The sequence below is a fragment of the Caretta caretta genome, chromosome 22, assembly GCF_965140235.1.
Source record: "Caretta caretta isolate rCarCar2 chromosome 22, rCarCar1.hap1, whole genome shotgun sequence".
NCBI lineage: Eukaryota > Metazoa > Chordata > Testudines > Cheloniidae > Caretta > Caretta caretta.
Window position 1 is genome coordinate 15,992,509 of NC_134227.1, and position 13,184 is coordinate 16,005,692.

Here is a 13,184-nt window from a genome sequence, read left to right on the forward strand (position 1 = left end):
ACTAAGCCTGGGGAGACGGTTTGGCCTGGACTTTATTGTCTTATTGTTCAGTTGCTTGACGTTCGGACCCAAATCCAGGTCCTAACTTTAAACCTGGCCCTGTTTCTGTAATGGGCTGAGCCACACCTCTATGACTTGGGGACAGTTCGGCCAGATGGCTGTTTCTTCCCTTCATAAGCTCATTGGGCTCTTTGTCTGATTTTCATTCAGAGGATGGCTTTCTCCTTGAATGTATCTGAACTAGCTTCATTAGGATATACCACGCCACAAGGGCTTGTAGGAAGGGTGGAAAGACCATATTCATTATTACTAATCCCCTCTCCATCACTGGTGGAAGCATTTTGCTCCCCAGGCAGGCTTGATAAATGATTACCGATCAGGACGCATACACAAAGTGACCACAGAAGGACACTTACGGCAATTCTTCTCATCACTCATGTCTCCGCAATCGTTATCGTTGTCACACTGCCAAATGCTGTTGATGCAATTCCCGTTGAAGCATCTATACTGGTTAGGCAGACAGGTGTTATCTAGTGCCCAGCGTGTGTTTAAAAAAAACAAACAAACAAGCTACCATTAGGCACAGCACCGTTATCTTTGCCAAAAGAAAAGGAGGACTTGTGGCACCTTAGAAACTAACAAATTTATTTGAGCATAAGCTTTCGTGAGCTACAGAGCTGTAGCTCATGAAGGCTTATGCTCAAATAAATTTGTTAGTCTCTAAGGTGCCACAAGTACTCCTTTTCTTTTTGTGGATATAGACTAACACGGCTGCTACTCAGAAACCTATCTTTGCCAAGTGTTCGTCGCTCTTTCTAAGCTTTACACTGCAGGTCAAAAGGTAAAGTCAAGCTGACCTATCTCCCAACCAAGGAATTTATCATTTTTCAGGATTAAATAGCAGCAGGAGTTAAATAGGGTTTTACCTTCCTTGATGCAGGTGTTGTTCTTCATCACGTATCTATGTGGACAATCACACTTCACTTCCCCTGATGGGAGCACGCTGCTGGAGACTCCCTCAGGACACTTGCAGCTTCTGCTGTTGTTTGATTTGGGCAAACACAACAAACTGCAAGGCTTGGTGATGCAGGCATTCCGCCCTGTTGGGAGGGAACACAGTAACTATCTGGCACTGCAGTACAGGGCAGGCAATCTGACACCACGTCTCTCATCATCCCCTTGATTCAGGCTGCTATGCAGGCTCTCTGGGCACCTGGGTGTCAGCTTCACTTGGTTACGTATTGAGTCTGGCCTTGGGAGATGCCAAGAGCCCTCCACACCCACTGACTTCAATGAGGCTTGAATGCACGCTCAGTGCCCCACTAGATCAGGCCCTTCGATCCTAGTGAGAGGCGGTTTTCTGATTAATAAGTAAACACCAAGCAGATCCCCCGCTGCCTTATATAGTCGTGAAATATGAATAATTGACTGGAGGTTTTTTCCTCGCCTCAAATGAGATGGCGAAGTCAAACCATGCTCTTTGGGACAGAAACCATGTTTTTATTTTGTGTTTGTACAGCGCCTAGCACAACGGGGTCTTTGTCTACGAGGGAGGCTTCTAGCCATGGCTACGATACAAATAAATAATAATTAATAATAAACCAACACTGAGAATGCAGTGCTCTCTCGCTTGAGCTTGGGGAAGATTTAATTTAATTCCCTAGAACACAAGTTTCAACTAGGGCTCGGTACCACCCTCCATTTCTTAAGCGCTTGATGGGAAGAGTCATAGAGCTTAAGACCAGAAGGAACCACCAAATTGTGAAGTCTGATCTCCTGCATATCACAAGCCACCAAAACTACCAACCACAAACACACTAAACTCAACAGCGAAAATGAGACCGAAGGATTACAGCCCACAGGCGCGAAGACTATTATGTGCCACAGGCAGAGAATAGGAGGGACCGAGGTGCACCAACGCCCGAGGACCCTGCAATGGCAGGAAACCGATGGAGATAAACCCAGATGATTCTGGCAAGTGGTCCCTTCTAACCCTATGATTCATGCTGCAGAGGGAAGGCAAAAAAACCCTGCAGAGGGTCCCAAAACTTCTTCCTGTCCCCACAAGTTGTGGCAGCCTGGAAAGGGTCGAGAAACACCGTCCTGGAGACCCTTCCGAAGGCCACCCCAGGAAGCATTTCTTTCCAAAGGCTCGCTAATAAACCTCATTCAAGAGTCAGGGAGGAAGCAGGGGTTTCTCATCAGCAGCTTCCATGCTAACAAGAGCATTTCAGAAAACACAGCGACTTAAGGGCCAGTTAATCGGCACTTAACGGCCTCCTGATCAGGCTGAGCACCTGCTGAGGCTTAAACACAACTGAACGGCCTTTTGTTTCAGAAGGATCAGATGAAGTCCACAGCATCTCCTGGAAACTAAGGGGTCAGTGACTTTCTGCTCGGGTGGGCTCATTTTAAGATGGTACTTTAAATTCATTCTAAGCCATCTGGAGGCCTCTCAGTCACAGGCTCTGAACTCTAAATATTCGTGCTACTGTTTCATCTAAAGACAGTTCACTCTCAAAGCCCGTTCAGACCCTGACCTCTCCGCTTCGAACTGTCAACATGGGCTCCAGCAAGGCCGGTGGTTTTGTAATGAGTGCACATCTGCCCTTTAGCCTGAGACCCAACAAATCCCCTTTCATGTAGGTCACCAAGGAGCTGTCGGATAGTAACAACTGCTACCTAACCAGACCTGCACTGGACTCAAACCAGCAACCTCGAGGTGACAGAGAGATTTTAGGATTTTAAAGCTGAAATGTGATAAAGAGATCACGATGTACATCTATCTTGCTGAAATTTACCGTCAGCAAGCACCATTCACAAAAGATAGACAACGCTTAGTTCTATGGCTGAGAGCTGCAAAGTCACCTAAGGAATTTGGATGTATTTGGACTCAAAAAATTTGAGGAAGGATGGTCCAGTGGTTAGGGCACTAGCCTGGACTTTGGAGACCTCGGCACAATTCCCTGCTTTGCCAACCCCCCCTGGGTGATTTCCCTCCCTCTGTGCCTCACTTCTTCATCTGTACAATGGGATAACAGCTCTGCCCTACCTCAGGGTGTTCTGGGGATAAAATACATTTAAGATGGTGAGGCACTCAGATACTATGGTGATGGGGGACCATATAAGCAGTTAAGATAGACAGACTCCCAAACCCCATTCAATGGGAATTAAGGAGCCAAACACCCTAGATGGCTTTTGAAAACCTCTGCGTACAGTCTACTTAGAAAAGGTCTTTACAAACACTCCACATTACCTGTTGTCTTTCCTCTGTAGAAGATTTTCATATCCATGATCCCATTTAATCGACCAACTAAAATCTCCATTCTCGACCCACTGTATTTAGATGCTCTAAAAATACTCAGCTGCGACCAATCATTCCAGTAGATTTCATTCTGAAACACAAGCTTTGTTCCTTAGTCCATGCTTTGGTGGAAACAGGCAAATAACATGACCTCTGCAAACCTATTCTTTTCCAAATTCAGGATTTGAAGGAGGATCTACAGATCAGGAACTCCCAGTTAATCCTGATTTTTCATCCAACTAGCCAGTGCAGAAGACCAATTTCATAAAGTCATTTTCAACTGAAAACCGAAGGTAATATTTTGCATGGGGGCTACCTGTGCCCCCTAAGGTTTCATAGACCGCTAATACTACTTTGCACTTATCTATTGCTCTTCATGTGGCTTCAAAGCACTCGGCAAGGCTGGGTCAGTGTCATTACCCCCATTTTATAGATGGGGAAAGTAGGATTGTATTGGGGTTCAATGAGTTTCCCAATGGAGTCATAAAGTGAGTCAACAACAGGGTCTGGAACAGAACCCAAGCCTTCTGAGTCCCAGTCCCTGTTTGCGCGTGTCTGCTTGCATGGACACAGCAGTACAAACAAGAATTAGTGAAGCACAAACATGAAGTTGGGTTCAGATAAGCAGACAGACATCTCAGAGACGTTAGCCAAAAGTTATCCAGATTACTGCGGCTCTCAAACCTACGAATCTCAGAACAGGATTGTCGGAATGTTTCTTAAGTCCAAAGGAAAGAAGCTAACAAAGGCTTAAAACTGGACCTGTGCAGAACCTGAAACAAAAGTCATGTGTGTGCGTTACGGTTGCAAACCATTTGGTGAACTGGGTCAGAGTTCATGGTGAGCTTGGGGCCTCCCAGCACAGCTCAGTGTCTATCACAGTTTCAGTCCCAAACTGGGCAGTTTGGGCTGAGCCCCTATATCTACTATACTTATCTCCACACACACTGTATAAATACCTTAAATACAGCAATAGCATAGGGATGAGGAAGACTATCCAGTATCACAGATCTCTGCATCCCATTGAAATCAATCCTCTCGATTCTATCCATATAGGCTTCCGTCCAATAGATCCAGTGATCATCCACAGAAATGCCATTTGGCCATCTCACTCCCTCAGAGACAATGCAACTGGCCGACGAACCATCCATATCGCTTCTGTAAATGCCAGGTCTAGAGTCTCCCCAGTCTGTCCAGAACATCAACCTGATTATGTCCATAAGCAGAGTTAATTTAAAATAAAAATACAAGGCCTCATCTAAACAGGTGTCCACACGAAACAGTGAACTCCACTTTTTAAATCCTATCTCGCAGAAAGAGTATGTCTTTTTAACAGGAACTCAATGGAATTCAATGGCATGCACCTGGCAGGGGGAATATCAAGGCTCCAGGACTGTTTAAATATCACATGAACCACAAGTAAAGAAGTGATTCAGCAAACAGTCAGTTTCGAAAAGGTCAACTTCTCACATACTTCCACTGAAGAGACCAGTATTCTGCCTCCTCTACTGCATAACCATTGGCAGCTTTGCCGGTTCTTACCAAGGCAACGTTATTGTGAGGGAAATGGAAAATTGCTCCCAATCTCAATCGAACCGAAGCCCAGTTACCCAGATCATAATATTTAGGTGAGAAAGAGCCACGCAGGGAAACAGCTTTCAAAACAGCACATGGAGGAGCGCACTACGTTGATCTGGTATGAATTTAGTACTGATGAAAAGTGCTGGATTGACTTGGTTGGTTTTAATACAAATTAACACGACTATTCACAGATAGGTCCTACTCACCCTTCTTTAGGCACCAAAGCTAGGGCTCTGGGTCGTTCGAGTACAGAGGAATTCAGAACAGTAAATCGCAAGTCTCCATCTGGGTTGGCAACCTAGCACAAGATGTAGAGGTGGGTGGTTTTTGTTTGCAATATGAAGAGCAATTGCATTGTTTAAAATTAAATGAAATTCTGGAGCATTTAATTACAACCACTTAGCAAATGACAGTTCAACGCATACATACTTGACAAACAGTTATCTTAAGGCAAGTGATAAAAGTTTATGGGCTTCATTTACTTATGTGATTTCCACATTACTGAACAAATTGCTTACTGCCGTAATGCACTATGTGTAGCTAATTCTATCCTGCCACATGACAGAGAGGAAAATGTTCCATTTAATGCAGTTCAAATAACCTGTTGCAGGTAAATTACCTGACAAATTTATGCCTTATGTTTGTCAGTCGCTCACAACTTGTCCTTAATTTTGATGAGTGTGTTTGTTATTGGGCAGTAGTTGAAGAACAGGTTACGCACGCAAATTTGAGTCTATGGGCTCTGCTGGGAACTCTTCATTTGAACCATTTGCAGTCTGTAATTTGTCACCAACCATAAACCACGATATTGTTTCTGCTCACTGACTGGATGAGTAAAATTTTTAACTAGGAGAATGAAGAAGAGTGATGCACAAAATTTGGGGGGTGTAAGAGTGATCCAAGTGATGCACAAAATTTGGAAGGGAGTAAGCTTTTGTGATAACGTTCGTGCATCTTTCACGGTTCACCGCTGTTTTCCTGAAGGAACCAGCAGTTATCCAAATACTGGTGATCAACAACAGAGCAAACTTGCCATGTTTATTTATGAGCGTACTTGTGAATCCCTTTTTGGACTGTTCAGCCTTCCCTGAATGTGTCATATGGATCTGAAAGTGTCAAACTGATTTACAGTGTAAGCCCTCTTCCATCATCATCATAGCAAATCCTAAAGGGATGTAGCCTCCTTGCAGATCGAGCACCAAGCAGATTGATCTCTACTTAGGTTCATAAGACAGTATGGCTGGATATTCAGTCTATGTCCCTCACTAGCCATCTTACTGCAGCTTTTGATGCCTATATGATTACCGATGGTGGAGCGTCATTCCTTGTTAAATGCATTTTGTAATTCACTGATCTTCCATTTTAAATACAAAAGGCTGAATTCTACTCTGCCTTATGCATGAGTAGTTGCAATAAGGCCTTGGATGAGAAGGCTGGATGGCCTTACTGTCCCTAATATGTCAGCCAACATTCAGCTGCCCCCCCACTACCATCCTCCAGGAATGGGGACTCAAAGATACACATGGTGCAACGGATTGAAGGCCTGGTAAACACACAGCAATGTGGCTACAACTACCTGCTATCATGAAGATCGGTTGCAGACATACCTCAATTTTTGGAATACCAGCGTTCACCCAGTAAAGCAACTGACTGAGAGGTTCAAAGGCCAACGCTTCCACTGTTTCTAGGCCAGTGCTAATGATTATCTCCTGTCCAGAGCTGCCGTTTAGACAAAGACGCTAAAACAAACAAATAAATAGAAAATTCTAAGTATCAAGGTTAGTGCACTCAGCTGTTCGGGGTGGGGAATTAGCAAAGGAGCCACTAACAAGAAAAACCTACCAGCAGTATTTGCATTGCAAAGCGTATCTATTACAGCTCCCCTGAGATACATCCATTTCTGGAATGTAGGGAGGCCAGGAGATAAACAGGTGTCCAGCACAAGAGAGGGAACAGGAGACATTTTTGGCTAAAGGGGAAAATACTCCTCTTGTGATATGTGCCACCCTTCATTTCCATTCAGAGCAGAAGATAGGCGCTTTGAAAAGTGCTTTGTAATGGTTTTCAAGGTCTCACCCACAAGGACAAGACTAACTCAATTTAATTTCTCCACCTCGGTAGAAGGTTCTCTGCTTCAGTAGAAAATTCCCAACCTGGGGTTTAACCAATGAAATCCTCTCATGTGGCTTAAAATAATTATTAACTTTTTCCTCTTATCATTTTCAGTAGCTGCAAAAAGAACAGGAGGACTTGTAGCACCTTAGAGACTAACAAATTTATTAGAGCATAAGTTTTTGTGGGCTACAGCACTGGATGCATAGAATGGAACATGTAGGAAGAAGGAAGATAGATACATACAAAGAAGGTGGAAGTTGCCATACAAACTGTAAGAGACTAATTATTATAATAATAATCATCTTAATTAATTAGCCTCTTACAGTTTGTATGGCAACTTCCACCTTCTCTGTATGTATATATATACCTTCTTACTGTATGTTCCATTCTATGCATTCGATGAAGTGGGCTGTAGCCCACTAAAGTTTATGCTCAGATAAATTTGTTAGTCTCTAAGGTGCCACAAGTACTCCTTTTCTTTTTGCGGATACAGACTAACACAGCTGCTACTCTGAAATCTGTCTTTAAGTAGCTGCTATCTTACAAATCAGATATACAGGGCCAGATCCTCCACTGGTATAAATCAATGTAAAGTCATTTACACCAGCTCAGGATCTGGCCCTTAGAACCTAAAGGACATTCATGACCAGACTAGCCCTTCTAAGATGGGTTACATGAGGGTCTCAAAGACAGAAAAACATAGCTCCGTCCTGGCTACGGCTGTGTTTTTCATTAATAATAAGGATGCTTCGCTCTTATACAGGGCTTCTCATCAACAGACCTTAACGCACTCTACAAAGGAGGTCAGTAGCATTCTCTCCATTTTACAGATTGGCAAATTGAGGCACATGAACGTGAAGCAATTTACCTAAGGTCACCCAGCAGGCCAGTAGCAGGAACAGTACCCTAGTCTCCTGAATCCCAGTCCACTGCTCAATCCACTCGGCTATTATATCACACAAGGTATACGCTCTTCTAGGAAAACATCCCAGAACATTGTGCTAGGCAGGGACTGCCCAGAACCCCGCTCACCTGTATAATGTCAAGCGTCACATCTGCCCAGTACAAACAGTTGTGGTCGTAATCAAAGTCCAGAGCCACTGCCCCTCGCAATCCAGTCAGAGGCAACTCCTCGCTGATTCCAGAAGAGAGATCGTACCGGTGGATGGAGTAGCGTGTGGCATACAGAATAAACTCATTCTCTTCTAGAGGTACAGAGAAATATTTATGTAGAAGCCTTTTCCCACGAGTTCCCTTGGGGATAAGGGGAATAAATGGGGTCTTCTTCATTTCTGACCAAAACCACACAGTTAGGACCTTATCATAAATGAGACTCAGGCCCTTGTTTTTGGAGAGAGAAGATTTTAATTGGTGTATGTCACTAGCCATAGATTTCTGTAGCTCACCCACAAAAGTGAAAGGAAATTATTACCACTATTATTTATTCAGGTTGGTGGAAAAAGAGGCTGAAAATTGCAAAAGTAGGTTCTTTCTTTTATTTATAATGTTAAATTTTGTCAATATTAAAAAAAAAAAATAACCAGCTCAAAACATTCGCCAAAAAAAAAATTGTCCAAGTGCTTTCTCTGGAGCCTAAATGCACTATGTTTGCGAGCCATAAAAGTGCCTAAGTCGATAGATCCCAATTGGCGTCTTTGGGGTCTAATGTAACATAAATACTTATCATATAAGAAATTGGGGACCATCCGTCTGTTTTGTACAACACCTAGCACAACGGGGTCCTGGCCCAGGACTGGGACTCCTAGGCACGGAAGTCTGTGCCAAAATCCCAAACCAGGTGAGGTTTGGTCCTGTAGAGAACATTTCATACCTCTCTGATTACCACTCGGCCCTTCCCTAAGACACCAGTCAGGCCAGGGGCTGGACAGAGGGAGGGAAAAGAGTAGGGGATCTTGATTGACACAAGAGAATAACTCCCATTGATTTTGGCTTGCTTTGGATCATGCTGTACCTTCTCCCTTGCAGATACCTCTCCCCCTCTCTCTCTTGCACATTAATCACATTGCGCATAACGCAAGATTCAATTAAGGCTCTAATGACCGGAATGCTAATTACGTTGGCAGCACATGGGTGAATGAGATCACTGCAGGGTCCTCATGTCTGGAAAGAGAAGGGGAGGAGGCAATATATTCGTGTGACTTGTCTGGCTCACACCACTGAAGTGCTAAGGCATAAATTTTGCCCCACATGGGCACAGAAAGCCCCAAATGGCCATCAGACTCAGTGGGAGCAGGACGGGAAGCCGTGGCTGTCTGGGGGCTCTGCAGGCTCAGTAAAGGGATGGAGAGGTAGAATTCTTGCTCTATTTGTTCTGTTTTAATCTTATTCTAAACCTACTACAGTATGAGTCAGGAAATCATGGAGGAGTTTGGTTCCCAGTTCTCACCTATTTTCATGTCTTCAGCTCCCCTCAGTGAGCAAAGGGTGTTTAGCACCATGTGGAATTGAGCCCTTACTCTGACACCCAATCAAGTGGAGTTGGGGCATCCAAACTCCATGTCACTTAAAAGTGTAAATTCAAACCTGCTCCCAGGTCAGAAACTCTCACTGACTCCAGTGTGAGCAAGACTAAACCCTCAAAAACTGCGTAAGGGACCCAGAAGGAAGAAAAGACTTTTTACGTGCTCAGATATTTCAGATGCAGTTCCATTACCTTTCTGAGAGCCTCACAGGAATCTGTGGATAGTCCCTAAACAGGCAGTGAAAGGAACACAGACTTTGCAAGGAAGCCACCAGGGTGGCAGTGTTCCCACAGAGACTTACCTGCGAGAGGACATGGCACCAGTTCCCCTTCTAGCCGTGATTCAACGTCTCCTCCTACACAGGTGTCCCCAGAGATCTTACGGTAGCTGGAATATATATATATACACACACACACACATTCATTTCTTCAAGGAAAAAGCTAGCATACTCTCATGTGCAACCAACCGGTTCTTGTCGGATTTAGAATTAAGGGAGTTGATAAATCACATTATATTGTGTACTCCATGGGTGCATTTCCCTTAATCACTTATTTATTTGATCCTTCTTTTAATACCATTCAAATAAATTTCAAAAACTTAGATTGTAAACTCCTCGGGTTAGGAACCCTCTTTTTGTTCTGCGTTTGTACAGCACCTAGCACCATGGGGGTCTGACTTGTGGGTCCAAGGAGCTACAGTAATGCAAATACATAATAATAATAATTTGAAAAGACAAGTTTCTTGCCCATGTGCAGTACGTACCCTCTAGTCTTTCTATAAGTTGAGCCAACGGGACAAGGCACAGGTGGGGAATATGGTTTCCCAGCAAATTCGGGATCAGGGATGCAAACTTCTAATGATAAGTCATCGCTCAGTTTAAAACCAAAATCACTGCGGGCAGAGGGAGGGGGGGAAAGGAAATGCTATCAAGTTATATTGCTACTTTCATGTATTCTTTGCAACAGTGCTAGAATCACAACGTGTTGGGAAGACCATTAATGGTAACATTCAAATTAATAACAATGTTTTGACATCAGACAGCAGCTTGTATCGAAAAACCTCAAAACATTTTACAGGCATTAAGTAATTAAACCTCACAATCATCAAAACACATTAGGGCATGGGTGCCAGCACTGGACTGGGACTCCAGATACCCGGGTTCCATGCCCAACTCTGCCACAGGATTACCGGGTGACGTTGGGCAAGTCCCCGTGCCTCAGTTTCCCATCTGTACAATGGGGATGCAGTAGAACCTCAGAGTTACGAACACGAGAGTTAGGAACTGACCAGCCAACCACATACCTAATTTGGAACCGGAAATACGCAATCAGGCAGCAGCAGAGACCCCACCCACCCAAAAAAATTAAACGAGTACAGTACTGTGATAAACATAAACTTCTAAAAACAAAATGGAAAGCAGCATTTTGCTTCTGCATAGTAAAGTTTCAGAGCTGTATTAAGTCAATGTTCAGTTTTAAACTTCTGAAAGAACCATAACGTTTTGTTCAGAGTTATGAACATTTCAGTTACTAACAACCTCCATTCCCGAGGTGTTCGTAACTCCAAAGTTCTACCGTAATGATGCTTACCTCCTTTGCAATCTATGCAAAAAAGTGCTAGATAAAAGCATTATTGTTACATTATCTTAATTTTACAGATGGGTAAACCGAGACACAAACTAGTCAAGTGACCTGTCCAAGCTTACACAATGAGTTAGTTGCAAAACTGGAAACCAATCCCACAGTCCTTATTCCCCTTCTGACCAGCTCTAACCAAATTCATCATTATTCCTTATTTAGGTGCCTAACAGGGAACAGAACTCTTTATAAAAATCTGGCCCCTGCCCAACAATTCACACATTAACGAATAACCTTTACATGCGATTGTCAAAGCAAAGCTCCTTTATCTTGACAGCTGTTTAGTTTCACTGATATCTAAATTAAAAATAAAATTACATAGCAGTGCCAATCACATCCATCTGGTTAAATGGTCTCTTAGCTTTTCTATAGTAGCTCTCTGTCATTGGAAATCATCCATTTTAAGGGAGAGGTGATGCGGTAATAATACTTTGCTTTTCTATTGCACCTTTCAGAGTCTCTCAAAGTGCTTCAAAGACATGAATGAAACCTCTTACCTCCTATTAATGAAAGAATGTTTTCAGTCTATTTAGCCTGTTCTTTGTTATAAAACCAGGCCATAGATACAAAGAGATAAATAAATTGGATCTGTTTGTTTGCTCACTGTTGTGAGTTACTGATATTTATAACTGAATAACAACCCAGACTAAAGGGAATTAATTGGTACTTACCATTCAAAGTCTTCTCTTGTACATGAGCAGTTGGAGACCATAACTGGTCTATCAAAATCTTCCCCATTGAAGCAAGTCGCATGAGGAGTCCTCCTTTTGAAAACTGTCTTATGCCCCAGTAAGCACTCATTACCTCGCTCATCAGAGGGTGACCACAGTTTGTAATCATTTTCTGTGCAAGGGACGCCTATGATAAATGACATGCTTGGGTTAAATAAAAAAGTCACCATGACCTACATACCCAAGACTTGAGATTTAAAAAGAGGGGGCCTGATTTTCTTCTGTCCCTGTATCGGGAGTTGTCTTTTACCCCTGTGCAGAATGGATGCAAGATGCTGGGGGGCTGAAGATACTAACCACTGCTGGAAGCCAGTTGATCTGCTAGCATTTTAATCTTTGCACAGCTGCCAATAACCACACAAAGCGCAAAGCTGTGGAGAATCAGGCCTAGTATTTTGTCTTTTCAGGAGCCTGAGTAACATCGTATGAACATTCACATTCCCTCCCGCTTTTATACCAAGAACAGCACCTCAGGCTAACGTCACTGATTCCCACATACTCCGCCCCTCTCTCTAGGGTGCTGGGGTTTCACAATATAAAGGGCTCCTAGAAGCCCATACAGGGGATATGAGCACATTTTGTGTGCTGCAGAGCAGGCTCTTAGCATGGATTTATGGACTAGAAGATCTATTGCTACATGGATTTTCTGAGGCTTCGCCCTACAGAGCAGGCGAGCAGGGGGAAGGAGGTGATTCCAGGTCTCAGTGCTCCGGTGGCAGTTTGCAGTGGGATTCCTCTCCACCATGCCCTGCCGAGTTCCGCAGATTCCAAGCCCAGTTTACAGGCCCGGTGCTGCGGAGAAAGAGTTGCATTTAATATCTTTGCCTTGGGTTTAAAAGAGGGAACTGGCTAGCTCAAAGGCTTGCCAAGGCAGCCTTTCCACTTCCTCCAGGTTAACTGCTCAGTTCCGGACAAAGTTGGTAGTCGCTGAAATCCTCTTATGGAGCCAGTTTTCCCACTCTTTCACATCAGGGGGAATCAGGGGTCTCTCCATAGGAATCAGTGGAGTAGGACCCACTTGCCCAAAACAAATAGAAAAAGAGGCACTATTCCGATTCAAGACGCACAGCGTAGGGAAGAGGAGAGACGTTCGGTGACAGAAGGCAATAAACGACTCCAAAGCTATGACAGTGCATTTGCGACGACTTACTTAAATGAAGTCAATCTGATCCCCAAACAGATCCACTTATAACAAAACATCAAGGGAATCGGTTATAAATTTTAGTCAGGCAAATTCCTCTGCCAAGCATAACTGTCCTTTGATTAAAATGCTGCTGCACAATCAAAGCTGAAATTGGATATAAATCATTCATTGGCCTGGCTTTCAGAAGTG

The 13,184-nt window shown here is 43.6% G+C and overlaps 1 protein-coding gene across 3 annotated transcripts in view; it reads right to left on the reverse strand.

Moving 5' to 3' along the window:
* SORL1 (sortilin related receptor 1) overlaps window positions 1-13,184 on the reverse strand; it is a 105,062-nt gene that overhangs the window by 45,813 nt on the left and 46,065 nt on the right. For all 3 annotated transcript variants that reach the window (XM_075122291.1, XM_048827663.2, XM_075122290.1), the window contains exons 14-23: window positions 11,792-11,978; window positions 10,246-10,374; window positions 9,785-9,870; window positions 8,033-8,205; window positions 6,493-6,624; window positions 5,092-5,183; window positions 4,264-4,510; window positions 3,257-3,395; window positions 927-1,100; window positions 417-530 (exon numbers count right to left, since the gene is read on the reverse strand). In XM_075122291.1, coding sequence (XP_074978392.1) covers window positions 417-530; window positions 927-1,100; window positions 3,257-3,395; window positions 4,264-4,510; window positions 5,092-5,183; window positions 6,493-6,624; window positions 8,033-8,205; window positions 9,785-9,870; window positions 10,246-10,374; window positions 11,792-11,978 — 1,473 coding nt within the window. The remainder of the gene's footprint in view (window positions 1-416; window positions 531-926; window positions 1,101-3,256; window positions 3,396-4,263; window positions 4,511-5,091; window positions 5,184-6,492; window positions 6,625-8,032; window positions 8,206-9,784; window positions 9,871-10,245; window positions 10,375-11,791; window positions 11,979-13,184) is intronic.